This window comes from Lontra canadensis, unplaced genomic scaffold (genome assembly GCF_010015895.1).
Source record: "Lontra canadensis isolate GAN:19392208 unplaced genomic scaffold, GSC_riverotter_1.0 scaffold228, whole genome shotgun sequence".
Taxonomy (NCBI): Eukaryota; Metazoa; Chordata; class Mammalia; order Carnivora; family Mustelidae; genus Lontra; species Lontra canadensis.
The window spans coordinates 528544-544729 of NW_022631222.1; the positions used below are offsets into that span (position 1 = coordinate 528544).

At 42.4% G+C, this 16186-nt stretch overlaps 1 protein-coding gene across 2 annotated transcripts in view; it reads right to left on the reverse strand.

Annotated features, from left to right (window-relative positions):
* NINL (ninein like) overlaps window positions 1-16186 on the reverse strand; it is a 156933-nt gene that overhangs the window by 76178 nt on the left and 64569 nt on the right. For both annotated transcript variants that reach the window (XM_032849436.1, XM_032849435.1), the window contains one exon: window positions 396-589. In XM_032849436.1, coding sequence (XP_032705327.1) covers window positions 396-578 — 183 coding nt within the window. In that variant the 5' untranslated portion in view covers window positions 579-589. The remainder of the gene's footprint in view (window positions 1-395; window positions 590-16186) is intronic.

Sequence of the window (16186 nt, forward strand, 5' to 3'; positions counted from 1 at the left end):
AATTGCAAGCTGTGTCATTTTACTGGACAATCTGCCTTCAAGGCACTTCAAGGCACCCAGTGTGTCATCTGCCCACAGATCCTTGTATTTTTGTGAACCACCTGCCTCCCACCCATACAGCCTTCCACCCCATGCCTGACACCCAAAAAATCTCTCAAACATCTTTCTGGAAAAACTAAACCAAACCAAACCTCTGGAAGTAACTATGCTTTCAAAAAAAAGTAATCTGAAGGAAACTCTTGCTTCAATGGAGGAGTCCCCAGAAGGAAAAGCACTGTTCAAGTTTCTAATAACTCTACTCTGGTGTGTCTTTAGTCCACTAATATTTCTCAAATGCCTGCAGTTAACTACAGTACTCTGTGCTTTTCTTTATAAGAATGAAGTCAAATACCCACCCTGGCAAAGTGGTCATTTCCAAGAAGTGTTTGCAGAAGGATGGGCAGCTGCTTTTCCAGATGCAGCTTGAGGCAGAGCTGGGTCAGTTCCTCCCGGTCCAGAAAGCCTGTCCCTGTGGTGTCACAGCTGCTGTAGACTTCCCTGAGCTGTGAAACATAGTGGTTCTCTTCTTCGTCGTCCATCCCATAGCAAGCTGGACATGCCAGGGGAAAAAAGAAAATCAAGAGTACACTCTTACTGCCACACCTCACACGTTTTTTCACTGCTCTGATGAGCCCCAGCAAGGTGGCCCAGGTGCAGGTAGGGGCTGGGCACATGGGAAAAGGCATCCAGGGTGCTCTCAGTTTTATGTGAGGCCTCTGTAGGAGAGGCCAGAAGCATGTGAGCAGGTATCCAGTCCCTGTTCACAAAACCCAGAATCTCTTTGTTCTTTAAGATAAATATCTATTATTGGGGCGCCTGAGTGGCTCAGTTAAGCATTTAACTATTGATTTCATTTTAGGTCATGATTTCAGGGTCCTGGGATCAAGCCCCATGGCAGGCTCCCTGCTCAATGGAGAGTCTACCTGTCCTCTGCCCCTCCACCTGCCCTCTCTCTCTTTTAAATAAATAAATAAATCTTTTTAAAGAAATTTTTAAAAAGTTATCTAGGGAGCACCCAGGTGGCTCAGTCATTAAACACCTGCCTCTGGCTCAGGTCATGATTCCAGGGTCCTGGGATCGAGCCCTGCATCAGGCTCTCTGCTCAGCGGGAAGCCTGCTTCTCCCTCTCCCATTCCCCCTGCTTGTGTTTCCTCTCTTGCTGTGTCTCTCTCTGTCAAATAAATAAATAAAATCTTAAAAAAAAAAAAAAGAAAGAAAAGAAATTTTAAAATTATCTATTGTAGAATAATCAGAAAAAAGAGGTAAATGTAAAATAGAGAGCTAAAATTATCCCCCCAAATTATGAATATTTTGGCAAGTATATATACACTCTAATTTCTCTCTAGACATACACAAATACGGTATTTTTTCCCTTATTAGTATTCAGTTACAAATACTAAAAAGGAAAAATGTAAATAAATTTTACCAAATTTTTAATAAAAAATGGAAACTCCAATAAAATTTATAGAAGATGTTGATTAATCACAAAAGAAGAAAAACAGGGGCGCCTGGGTGGCTCAGTGGGTTAAGCCTCTGCCTTCAGCTCAGGTCATGATCTCAGAGTCCTGGGATCAAGCCCCGCATTGGGCTCTCTGCTCAGCAGGGAGCCTGCTTCCTCCTCTCTCTCTGCCTGCCTCTCTGCCTACTTGTGATCTCTGTCAAATAAATAAATAAAATCTTAAAAAAAAAAAAAGAAAAAAAATATGGTTAATAACTTCTAAAAAGTTCTAAAAATATCTGTTCACATCAAAAAATATCCAAATGAAAACAAAGATACTATTTGTCACTGACAAATTATCAAGAATAAACTCCCCCAATGTTAGCTGAGGATATAAGGGTCTCTCACATGTTGCTGAGAAAGTGACAAGTAAATGCCTTCCAGACATTCTAGACTTTTCACATTTGCCAAGAAATTTTTAAATAATTGTATTATCTTACCTATTTATTTCATGTACACAAAAATTCCTTACAGAAATTCTTATAGCTTTGGGAAACAGAGCTACAGATAAAGACATAAAAGAAAATACAAGAAAATAAATAAATGAAAATAAAATGTCCAATGAAAGAAAATAGCTTGCTAAGTTACAGCATAATTATATGGCAGAAGATTCAATAGGCTTAAAAAACACATTTTTGAAGAATATTTAACAGGATAGGAGGTGCAGTTGATAAAATATCAAGGCAGGATAAAAACTTTATAATAATAATAGCTAGTATACATACTAGTCAGTTCACATATTCATTTATATCTAGAACAGTTCTATCAAGAGACTTCTGCAATTCTGTGGGAGGAAGGAAGGAAAGGAAGGCAAGAGAAGAAAAGAAGAGGGCGCCTGGGTGGCTCAGTGGGTTAAGCCGCTGCCTTCAGCTCAGGTCATGATCTCAGGGTCCTGAGATCGAGTCCCGCATCGGGCTCTCTGCTCAACAGGGAGCCTGCTTCCCTTCCTCTCTTTCTGCCTGCCTCTCTGCCTACTTGTGATCTCTGTCTGTCAAATAAATAAATAAAATCTTTAAAAAAAAAAAAAAGAGAAGAAAAGAAGAAGAGACGAGATGAGAAGAGAAGAAGGCAGAAGGAAGGGAGGGAGGAAAGGAAGTAGGGAGGAAAAAACTACACCAAAGTGGTAAGAGATGATTTTATGGTATTACACATTTCCATTTTCTACATTTTTATATTTCTGAAAAATTGTTACAGGAAGTGAAACACTTCATAACTAGAAAAATGTCGCTAAATCATGAAAAACACTTAAGTCCTAAAGGAATTAGGATGAACCATATGAACTTGTCAATACTGGACTGTTCTGACCAACAACAACAGTGATTTCATGTGGGTCAGCATATGACACAGACACAGATCCTGGACAACTCTGAAAAGAGGAAATATGATAAGTAAACAAGCATGGAAAACTGATCAAGCTCATTAATAATCAAATAATTAATTTATAAACATGAAACAGTGAAGCAACATCTCTTACTAATAACAGACAGCACAATAAATGCCAATTAAATAAAGATATAATTCTTCCTAAGAGAGAAAGAGAGCAAGCATGTGGTGGGGGGAGGGATGCAGGGGGAGGGGGAGACAGAGAATCCTAAGCAGGCTCCACAGCCAGTGTGGAGGCTGATACGGGGCTGGATCTCAAGAGTCTGAGATCATGACCTGAGCCGAAATCAAGAGTCAGACCCTTACCCACTGAGCCACCCAGGAGCCCCAAAGATATAATTTTTAATGTCGACACCATTTGACTACCATCACCCATGTGAGTAGGGAAGTCTCCCTCAGCACAAAAACTATATGAGGGACTGGAATCTGTTCACATCAACCCCCCAAGCCCAGAGTATCACTTTACTCAGGAAAACAACAGAATCAATGAATGTCAGTAAAAAAAAAAAAAAAAAAAAAAAACTCACTTTGAATAGAATCTTCATTGTGATGTTTTACCATGTTCTTAAAAGGTGAACTGCCTCCCCTGAGCTCAACACCTGCTGATCAGTGTAAAGACTGCCAGCATCTACTCTGAGGCTGAGTAAACCAGCTCCTGGCCTCAGGTTGGGTGCAGGAGTAAAGGGAGAACAAGCCTGCCCTATCCACTCATCAAATTACATGGGCACTTCAGCAGGAGCACGGGGAAGTGGAAAAACGGCAAGCAGCGCTGGACCTGGGAACACATACATGCTCCCATCCCAGACTGCTTTGAGATGATTAGAGACAACATCAAGAAACACAGATATACATGTGAAAACATGAAGGATAAATCAGAAAACTAAGTGAGCTTCCTAACTCGACATCTGTCAAGCTTCTCATCTAAGATGAGTCCCCACCCAGAGTTGGGAGCTGCATCCTTTTGTGGACAACAGCCAGCTGTGGTGAGCTACATACAATACAATTTGCCAATGCTAGTTTCTGATAAGCCACAAGTAAACAGATAGGAGAACATAACAGTGAGAAAGACAAGTGGCAAAATTCAGTATGTTAAAGAGGGTAGAGGAATCCGGATGAGGAAGGTAAGGAGTGACTAGGGAGCCCTGACTATAGAACCTACCACACCCACATCTCCCTGATGCTCCCCCCACCCCAAGCTCTCTCCCTGTTGCCCTACTTACAAATAATACCCCTCTCCCCCACCACCTCTGCAAATCATGAACAAATCTTCCATTTCTTCTATTTTACCTTTAGTTATAACCAATTCAAGCAGTTAAAAGTATATAAAGAAAACAAAAACAAAACAAAACAAAAGCCCAACCCCACTCCCAGAGGTAAACGTTGCTTAGAGTGTAGGTTTGAAATTATTCCCAAGTCTACAAGGTGGATGGACACACTGACATGTATACATACGTAACACACATAGACATGCATATTTTTACGTAAGTGTAACACCATATGTATTATTTTACAACTTTTATTTTTTTGTTATTATTATTATTTTTTAATTTATTTGACAGAGATCACAAGTAGGCAGAGAGGCAGAGAGAAAGAGCGGAGGAAGCAAGCTCCCTGCTGAGCAGAGAGCCTGATGCGGGGCTCAATCCCAGGACCCTGGGATCATGACCTGAGCTGAAGGCAGAGGATTTAACCCACTGAGCCACCCAGGCGCCCCTATTTTACAACTTTTAAAAAATATACAACATCTGAGAGATCATTCCATGCCTTCTTCATTTAAAAAAATGACTATATGCTCTTGTGCTCTTCTGTGCAGAAATGTAACACAGCTTACCCAAGGACCATTTTAGAGACACGGGGTATCTCCAGGGTTATCACTTACAAAACCTTCCTCAGCAAACACCCCATGGGGCATCTTCATGAGTCCAGAAGGGACTAAATGAAGCCATGCTCTGTGGAGCATGCCCAGGGCGGTGCAGGAATGTCCCTGGAGAAGGCAAACTTGGCTGTTTTCTCAGTGGCAGAGCAAGAAGAGAAGAAACGTCTTCCTTTCCCAGCCATAGTCCTGGCATCCACATCCTAGGCAAGTCCTGCATCCACATCACTCTGGGTGGATGGGCTCTCTCTCCACCACAGGAATTTAAGTTCCTGTTGAGTTGCAGCTTTCCCTTTCTACACAGACAATGGAAGAGAGTCTCAATCTGGGGGCAGAAGCGCCCTGGCTGCCCATGGAGGTGTAGGCTGTGTGGAGGGCCCACTGGTGGTGAGTCTCCCCCTGGGGTAAAGGTGGTCCACTGCCCACCACATCCCAAAGCCTTGCTAAAACAAGGAGCAGCACAAAGAAAAAATAAGTACCAAGACTGCAGGCACCAGAGAGGCAACAAGACTTAAAAAGAAGGGTGTCAGCTCCTTCCTCATCACCTACAGGAGCTGTGTTTGCAGCTCATCTTCAAAGGTCTCCAGGCCCCACCAAGTCTGGAGCTGTCTCTGTAGGCCCAGGCTGCTTCTACTTCATCTACTCTGGGAGCACACATGCACACATTTGAGGCTGGATGGGGATTTCTACAGAACAGGAGGAGCTTCCATAGAATTAAAAAGACCACAGTCTTAGCGGGCCAGCAGGGCCCCAGTTTTGGGGAGAGCAGCATAACCTCTTCCAACAGCCCCTGCTCCCACAGCATCAGGCCCCCATCTTCGTCAGCTCACAGCAGAACATCCAGTGTATTCACAATGAGCCTATGGGGTGAGAATGCAAAGAAAACCTGCCCTCAGTAAAACACTAATGGATTCAGGTCCTGAAAACAGGGACCAAGCCCTCACAGAAGGCTGAGTGCCAGAAGCACATTTCAGGGAAGTAGAACAGTCCCCTCTGTCTACAGCGAGGCTGGTGCAGTGTCTGGTAGGCTTTTGGGTCTCCCCCACATGCCAGGTTATGAAACAGCTTCTAGAGAACCCTTCTGAGAGGCCACATATCTTCCGAGGGAAAACACATCAGTAACAATAAAGGGCAGTGAGGGCAAAGCAGGGCCTTAGGGGGTCAGAAGAAAATCAAGAAAATGTAAATGGGAAACAGGCCAAATGCACACGCCACCAGGTTGCCATCCAGTGACCCATGAGCAGGAGGGAGTGACTGGCATAGTCCTCCCAAGCTCCACACCCCATCTGCCCTCTAGGCCACAAGGCAGACAGACAGGCACTCAAGAAGGGCTCCAGCAGCACCTCCTACATTCCCAGAGCTGACCTCAGTGCAGGTCTGTTGTGCACCCTATCAAATGCCTGAAATGTTTTAGGTTTGCCCTTTTATGCTAGACATTCTCTGATGAGCCCATTTAAGCAAGAGCAATACAGGATGCTGCAATTTAGCAATCTCAAAGGGGAGGTCACCAGCATTATGGGTCCACTTAATCTCAGGGCTGTCACATCCTAGGCTCCTCCAGTACAGGTCAGGCGTAGGAGGAGATACAAAGCAGGGGGAGAGAAGGGAGCACTTTCTAGAGCATTCACTCAGGTGATGGGGGCATTTCTCAGGAGGACAGGTAAGCTTAAGAACCTTCCCAGTACCTGGACTGTCACAGAGGAGATAACAGGGAAATCAAGGCCCAACAAACCCGCATGTGTTCCCACATCACACTGGACCTGTCAAACCTGTGGCCTCCCTGTCTATCTCCTGCCCCAGGATTCCAGGATTGGGCAGAATTCAGATGTGGGGGCTGAAGGGTAAAGGGCTCAGAGGGGTCCTCCCAGGAGCAATGACAAGCTAGCCCTCCTAGTGAGAGAACTTACTGGTCTGTCCACATGCCTCCACGAATGGGTGGACGCAGGGGAGGGGCCCACACACTCAACCCCATGTCACCTGGGTTACACTTTGTTCTGCTCAATGCACAGTTGAGTTCCCGGCCATTCAGAAACATTCCTTTCCTCTCATTTCCCTCATCCCTGTGAATCTGACCCACTGCCCCAAGAGAGCAGGTGCTTCATCTACTGGCCAGGTGGGGAGAGGCAAATGGTGTGATTCAGGCACAGCAACTCTACCAGTCGGACAAAAAAGATCTTTCAGTCACAATCTGTTAAGACATTTCCTAACCCCCCACCAAGATGTCTAGCCCTGTTTTCAAAACAAAGGGGAAAAGGAGGCACTGCCTCTATTCCTGTACACCCTGTGGAATTTGCCCTCCTCCCATTCTGAGATGTGGGAGGAATCTTCCTGCAGCTTCTGCAATACCACATAACAAACCTCAGTGGTGGAAAAGAAGGCAACACTGGCCAGGAAGGCTTGGAAGAACTGCAAAGCCACCTTCAGCTGGAAAGCATGGCCCAGGCATAGGTCTAGCCTGCCAGTGCAGGGTCATGAAGAGTTGCATGTCTTCCCCTGCATTTAGGTGTCACAGGAAAGGGCTGGTGTGACAAGACCACAGAATGACAGAAGTAGTAGAGAAACCTGAATGGGGGCCTCAAAATTCTGATGTTCACACACACACTCCTCATTTGCTGGAATCTGGAGGTAGTGAATGGGGAGGTGATGTTTGCAGGAGGGGAGACCCAAGAAATGCACAAGCCTTACCCCACCCCCCAACACACAGAAAGAGAAATGAATATCCAGAAGGAGATAAAGGAAAATCATTTAAAGTTATCAAAGAAACGAGAGTGCTAGACAAAGGAATGATAAGGACACCAAGGGAGGTTTCTGGGACACTGACATATTATAGTTGTAAAAAAAAAAATCCAGTGGCAAGACTGGAAGACACAGAAGGAAATCTTCCATAAAGTATATCTAAATAGGAAGGAGGGGCGACTAGGTGGCTGAATCAGTTAAGCATCTGCCTTTGGCTTGGGTCATGATCTTAGGGTCCTGGAATCCAGCCTTGCATCAGGATCCCTGCTCAGCGGGAAGCCTGCTCCTCCCTCTCCTCCCCACTTATTCTCTCTCAAATAAAATAAATAAATAAATAAATAAATAAATAAATAAAATCTTTACATAAATAAATAAACAGTAAGGAGATGAGACCATATGACAAGGAAAAGACTGTCTCTTCTATAAATAGTATTGCAAAAACTGGATATCCACATGCAAAAGAATGAATTTGACTATACACAAAAAACTGACAACAGATTCAAGATCTTAATCAAGATCTACAACTATAAAACTCTAAAACTCTAAAAAGAAAACACAGAGGAAAAATTTCATGATGTTAGATTTGGGAATGGTTTCTTACAAAAGCACAGGCAACAAAAGCAAAAATAGGCAGATGGTACTATATCAAACTTAACTTCTGCACATTGAAGAAAAAAGTCAACAGAGTGAAAGGCAGTTTATATAGTGAACGGGAGAAAATAATTGTCAACCATATCTGATAGAAGGTTAGTAACTAGAACATATAAAGAATTCCTACAACTCAATAACAAAAAATAAGTGACCCCATTTAAAAAAGGGCAATGGTCTCGAAGAGATATTTCTCCAAAGACGATATACAAATGGCTGACAAATGGCCAACCATATGCAAAGGCTCAACATCTCTCATCGTGAGAGAAATGCAATGACATACTATGTCACACCTATTAGGATGGCCACTATAAAAGAACAAAACAGAAAACAAGCATTGGTGAGGATGTAGAGAAGCTGGAACAATACACAGCAATGTTGGTGAGCATGTAAAATGGTACCGCCACTCCGGAAAACTGTATGAAGGGTACTCAAAACTCTAAAACTAAAACCCATATGATCCAGCAATTCCACTTCCAGGTATATATCCAAAGGAACTGAAAGCAAGATCTTAGAGATACTTGCTTACCCATGTTCACCGCAGCATTATCCACAACAGCCAAGAGGTAGAAGAGCCCAAATGTCCATTGACAGAAGAGCACAGAAACATCCATACAATGAACGTGGTATATCCATACAATGGAATATTATTCAGCCTTCAAAAGAAAGAAACCCTGTCACACACTACAACACAGCTGGACCCTGAGGATGTTATAGTGAAAGAACTCTGCCAGTCACAGGAGGACAAATACTGTGTGATTCCACTTACATACATGCTTAGTCAAATCACAGAGACAGAAAGTAGAGTGGTGGTTGCCAGGGGCTGGTAGGAGTAGTGGGGGGAAAGAGCTGTTCTGTGGGTATAGAGTTCAGAGTCACAGAAGAAAAAGTTCTCCAGGTGTGTTACTCTATGTGTGAATATAGTTAACACTTCTGAACTGTACATTTTAAAAATGATTAAGTGGGTAAATTTTTTATTAAGTACTTTTTACTTTAAAATTTAAAAGTAAAAAGTTTTTACAAAGAAAATAATTCAAAATTTGGTGGCTTACTTTCTGAAATTGCCTGGCTCTGTTCTATAGCACTTCTATCTGGATTTTTTCTTTCATAACAACAGCAAGTATCAATCCCAAAGCTCCAGGCATCCTCTAAAAGTCCAGGAAAGGGAACCAGCTGAAGGGATGGCAAATTACAGGAATAATATAAGAACTTTCCAAGTAGACAGATGACTAACTCCCATCATGTAGGACAACAAATAAAATCTCACACCTAAGTAAATCCTTTTCTTTTCTCCATATTTTATTTTCAAAGCAATAAAATAAAAGTTGAGGCCACCTAAGTAAATCCTCGTGAAATTTCTGAACAAACCAACCAACCAACCAACAAGTCATCAAAGTGTACAGATAAGAAAGAACACTCCCATGGACACCTGGGTGGCTCAGTGGGTTAGAGCCTCTGCCTTCAGCTCAGGTCCTGGGTTCGCGCCCCACATCGGGCTCTCTGCTTGGCGGGCAGCCTGCTTCCTCCTCTCTCTCTGCCTGCCTTTCTGCCTACTTGTGATCTCTGTCTGTCAAATAAATAAATAAAATCTTTTAAAAAAGAAAGAAAGAAAGAACACTCCCACACTCACAGCCCTGGGCAGCAGAACCAGCATGTGCTGTTGGCAGCAAGACCAAGAGCTCTCGTGAAACCAGGCCCTGACATCCCAAGTCAAGACCACTTTCAACCTCCTCTGGAAGCTACTGACATGTACTTCAGCAAAATGAGAAAGAGGAAGAGGCAGGATCTCGGATCTGGCTCCCATGCACGTGACAAAGACTCCTGGGAAAGCCATCCTGGGGCAGGCCAGAGGGCAACCCACACAAAACCAACAACAAGAGCAACCCATGGGGTCTTGTGTGTGTGTGACCAGCCAGAAAACAACAAATGGGTAGGTTTCTCACAGAGCTGATAGAGCATCTGGAAAAAAAAATAAGGATTAAGTCCATTAAAAAGTAAGTAAGTACAAACCAAGAAAACATGAACCTCTCTCTAAAGCCAAACTTGGCACATGGCCACATTTGGATGTGGCCACCAGGCAGGGGTGACAGGGAAGCCTCAAGGTGGAGATGCCATCTGAGTAACAGCCCTGGACTGTGGCAGAGGGAGAGGAGGAAGTGGGAAGGCACAGCCACAGAAGGACAGCTGTGGCGACCTCGAGAGGCTCTGCCCTATTTACCGTCCAGAGCAGCCTTCCACGGGCCCCATACAACAGAGTTCCAGACTGGAGTCAAACACTTCTCCTCCTGGGCAATTTCCCTTCCCACCTTCTGCTTTGCTGCTGCTGAGGGGACAGTGATAAAAAATGACAGGGGCTAGATACACAGAAACAGTGGCTTAGCCTTAATGATCCTTATAATTTCACCACTAACAGCATTAGAATTTTGGTTCCTACACCAAGGTTACCAGGTTCCCAGTTTTCATGCTGCTCAAATTCTATTTCTAGAAATGCCTCACTGAAAAACTGCCTCTTCCTCAGTCCTTCCCTCCCTCCCTGAGCCATCAACCTAAATTACAGGGGATGAGAAGCAGCCCTAACCCCACCCCTGCCCAGCAGGGGCCCTACAGCACAGAAGCTAGGGGAATCTTCTGTTTACACTTCCTAAGTCCTCTCTGTGTGAGGCCAGGAGCCAGAACACACCTTCCCCTGTAATCCTTCCACAGACTCCTGGGGAAGGAGGAAAGAAACACAGGGACAGACTTCTTTGCCTGCTCAAGCAGACCCTGCCCTGGTCCCCCAGGACCCATCTGTCCAGGACTGCCCACCCGTGGTGCCCTGCTTGCTCCCCTACTCACTTGTGAAGTACAAGCCTCACAGCAGAGTGGCTGTTATAAATAATAAACAGTCTCCAGGGTTCAAGGGCCTCTTTAGTTTCCTCTTCACCTAAATGGAATTAATCTTCCTTTGCATTCCACATATGCATAAAATGCTTGCACAGCAAAACCACCTGAAAACCTGGTCCCATTCAGTAGCTGACTACAGGACTGGGGACAATATTCCAGATAATGAGGAACACCTGGTTTCTCAAGGTTTTATTCTTCTGAAATTGGAATCAGTAGAATCTCAATTATTCTCAAGCTATAAAGCTTAATTCAAAATACGAGCATAAACTTTGCTACCAGGTGAAACAAAATGCTGTTTTTACCTGGAGAAGAAAAACCTGCTCTGATGCAAACCAGATATTGGCCCTGAGACAGAGGTCCCTGGCCCGAACTTTGCAGGATAACGCAGCCCCTGGAGGCCAACAGAGCAAGGTGTTGGTTTGCATTTAATTGATACACAGAGATGAGGGAATTTAATCTGTGCCCCTAGAAACTTACTGAGTATTGAGGATAGAGAAGAGAATGGTGGTCTCTCAGCCGTAGCTAAGTTTGCTGATCTTTGAGGGTCCAGAGGATTGTGTTGCAACAGGAAGTAATTCCAAACAAAGCCCTCCATAAAAACCTGCTCTCTCAGAATGAATGGGACCAAGGGCGGCCATTCTAGATGGGTTCATTCTTTATCCGGAAAGATGTTACAATCCTTTTAAAATATTAAAGCCTGTCCTTGGGTTCCAGTGGAGCAGACCTCAGTGCCACTTTAAAACAGCCTTGTGCTTTTTAATCAACCTTCATACTTTGGCAGTTCTAAGCTTTTAGGATTAATTTCAGCGTTAATTCTTTTCATGGCTTTTTCTTATTTTTCAAAATTTATACTGTGTATTTACTTTGCCTGCATGGGTCCAAAATATCTCAGAAGAAGATATTTCTTTTTCTACCTTTTTTTATCAAAGGGATTTTCTAATTCCAACAATGTAAAAATAACCAAATACTTCATTTAATATTTGCTTTTCTTATAAAGCAGATACATTAAAAACTATAAGGATATCAAATTCTACAACTATCCAGGGGCCCCTCATTGGCTCAGTCAGTTAAGCTGCCTTCAGCTCAGGTAATGGTCCTGGGATGGAGCCCAGCACTGGGCTCCCTGCGCTCAGCGGGGAGCCTGCCTCTCCTCTTCCCTGCCCCTACCCCCACTCGTGCCCTCTCTCTCAAATAAAAAAAAATCTTAAAAAAAAAAAATTCTAGAACTGTCAAAAAAACTCCTATTTTTCTGGGGTCTCCTAAAGAAGAGACTATGGCACATAGTGATGGCAGACTCTAGTGTCAGTCTCCAGTTGTACTATGGGCACTTTCCAGCTCTGTGACCTTGAACAAGTTACTTCACCTCTCTGTGCCTCCATATGTCATTTGGAGACTGTGAACATTAAAGTTATTGCTAAGCTTGTTAATGCGTCAAGTACTGAGTCCAGTGTCTGGCATATGGCAGGTACGGAATAAACACCGGCATCTCTGCCGCTACACAAACGCATGAGCCTGGGGCTGCATACACACCTGTACTCCTACACAAACCAGGTAGTTGTCCGCAACTTTCGAAGTAAACTATACGTAGATAATCTGGTAAATGGCTATTCCGTGACAACAGATGAAGAGATTTTTTTTAAAATAAACATATAATGTATTATTAGCCCCAGGGGTACAGTTCTGTGAATCACCAGGTTTACACACTTCACAGCACTCACCATAGCACATACCTTCACCAATGTCCATAACCCCACCACCCTCTCCCTAACCCCCTAACCCCGACAACTCTCATTTTGTTTTGTGAGATTAAGAGTCTCTTATGGTTTGTCTCCCTCCCAATTCCATCTTGTTTCATTTATTCTTTTCCTACCCCCCAAACCCCCCATGTTGCATCTCCACTTCCTCATATCAGGGAGATCATATGATAGTTGTCTTTCTCCAATTGACTTATTTTACTAAGTATAATATAATACTTTCTAGTTCCATCCACGTCATCGCAAATGGCAAGATGTCATTTCTTTTGATGGCTGCATAGTATTCCATTGTGTGTGTGTGTGTGTGTGTGTGTGTACACATACATATATATGTATATCACATCTTCTTTATCCATTCATCTGTTGATGGACATCTAGGTTCTTTCCATAGTTTGGCTATTACGGACATTGCTGCTATAAACATTTGGGCACATGTCCCTTCGGATCACTACCTTTGTATCTTTAGGGTAAATACCCAGTAGTGCAATTGCTGGGTCATAGGGTAGCTCTATTTTCAACTTTTTGAGGAACCTCCATGCTGTTTTCCAGAGTGGCTGCAACAGCTTGCATTCCTACCAACAGTGTAGCAGGGTTCCCCTTTCAGATGGAGAGATTTTTAAATTTTTAATGGAAATTATACATAAAATCATATCTATATTTTAAAGTACATATGACCACTTAACAAACCTTCTCAGAATTACCATTTTGTGTGTGATATTAGCACCTGAAACCTATTCTTTTAGCAAATTTCCACTATTCTAAACAGTTTTATTACAGCTATAGTCATCATGGTATATGTTAGATCTGCAGGCCTACTCATCTTACATAACAACTTTGTACCCTTTGACCAATAGCTTCTCAGTTCTAAAGATTTTTTATAGCCACATAGACTTATATTTGTGCCAGGGCTATAGCTAGAGACCCCAAATGAATTTATTTTAAATTATCTAGGTGAGACTTAATGCAATCACATGTGTCTTTAGAGACAGGAAGAGGAGTTTTGGAAGAAGAGGAGGCAATGTGACCACAGAGGGAAAGATTGGACTAATGTAGCCCTAGAATCTGCAGAGAAAGTGACCCTGTCAATACCTTCTGGACTTCTGGCTTCTGTAACTGTAAGAGAATGACTTCATGTTGTTTTAAGCCACATAGTCTGTGGTCATTTGTACAGCAGCCCTAGGAAAAGGGAAAGCAGCCCTAGGAAAAATAACACAACATCCCGTTTCTCTCTCTCTCTCTTTTTTTTTTCATTAACATATAAGGTATTATTTGCCCCAGGGGTACAGGTCTATGAATCATCAGTCTTAAACAATTCATAGCACTCACCATAGTGCATACCCTCCCCAATATCCATTATCCCTCCACCCCATCCCACCCACCCACCCCAGCAACCCTCAGTTTGTCTCCTGAGATTAAGCGTCTCTATGGTTTGTCTCTCTCCCCAGTCCCATCTTGTTTCATTTTCCCCTCCCTGCCCCCATGAAGCCCGAACCTACCTCTCAAATTCCTCATATCAGAGAGATCACATGATAATTGACGTTCTCTGACTTATTTTGCTTAGCATAATACCCTCTAGTTCCAGCCACATTACTGCAAATGGCAAGATTTTTTTTTATTGCTGCACAGTATTCCATTGTATATATACTCCACATCTTCTTTATCCACTCATCTGTTGATGGACATCTATCCTCTTTCCATAGTTTGGCTATTGTGGATAACATCCCATTTTGTAATATTGTTAAATGGCAATACTCTCTAAACTGGTGTACAGATTTAGCACAACCCCTATCAAAATTTCAGTTGGCTTCTTTAAAGAAATTGACAAGCTGATCTTAAAATTTGTAGGAAATAAAAGGGACCCAGAATACCCAAAACAATCTTAGAAAAGAATGAAAAAGTTGGAGGATTCAAACTTCCCAATTTCAAAACTTACCACAAAGGTACAGTAGCCAAGACAGCATGGTACTGGCAAACAGAGAGACAATCTGACCAATGGAATAATATTTATAGGCAAGAAATAAAACCTCACACTTATAGTCAATTGATTTTAACAAAGGAGTCAAAACAATTCAATGGGAAAAGACAAGTCTTTTCAACATATGGTACTGGGACAACTGGATAGACACATGCAAAAGGCTGAAGAGGAATCCCTACTTATCGTATATCAGATACAAAAACTAATTAAAAACCAAATTGTAACAGCTAAAACTATAAAACACTTAGAAGAAAACAGAAGAGTAACTCTTCTAAAGGAGTAAATGACCTTTGATTAGGCAATGTCATATCTTTCATTAGACCACCAAAACCACAAGCAACAAAAGAAAAAAAAAGCCAGAAAAACGGACTTAACTAAAATCTCAAAACCTGTTTTATGGCAAAGGTCACTACCAAGAAAATGAAGAGAAAAAAAAAAAAAAAGAGAAAACATTTTCAAATTCTGTATCTGATAAGGGAATCAGGTTTAGAATACAAAAGGAACACTTACAGCTCTATAATAAAACCACAAATAACCCAATTAAAAAATGGACAAAGGATCTGAATAGCTATTTCTCCAAAGAAGAGTCACAAATGACCAAACATGTTTAACCTCTTTAGCCATGAGAGAAATGCAGATCAACAACACAATGAGATACTACTTAGAGTATTTAGGTTGGCTATTATAAAAAAAGACATGTAATGGTAAGTGCTAGTAAGGACATGGAAAATTTGGAAAGCAAGAATCTTGTAAGCAGCAAGGAATCCTCAAAAAGATTAACAGCTAACTCCTCATCAGAAAGCATGGATCAGAAGGCAGCAAGATGACATATTTGAAGTGGTAAAAGAAAAAGGAGGTCAACCAAGAATTCTATATCCAGTAAAAATCATCCTTAAAAATGAAGGAGACATAATGCCAAAGGCATGATTCATGAAAGAAATAACTGATCGGTTGGACTTCATCATTAAGATCAAAAACTTGTGCTCTAGGAAAGACACCATTAAGGGAAATAAAAGACAAGCCCACAGACTAGGAGAAAATATTTGCAGATGATATGTCAGATAAAGGACTGTTACTCAAAATATACAAATAACTCTTAAAACTCAAGAAAATGAACCATCTGATTAAATAATGGGGGAAATGAATAAACATTTCAGTACAAATGGGGAAGGAGGCAAGACAGTGGAGAAGGGGATCCCATTTTAACTGGTCCCTGAACTTAGCTGGATATCTATCAAACCATATTGAACACCCACGAAATCAGCCTGAGATGTAAGCATATATATCTGGATTTCTAAGAGCAGAAAAGCGACTGCTTTTTGCATGGTAGGACTTGCTCAGTTGTGAATCTACTGGGAGATATAGGAAGATAAACAGAAGGGGGAGGGAGTCTCCAT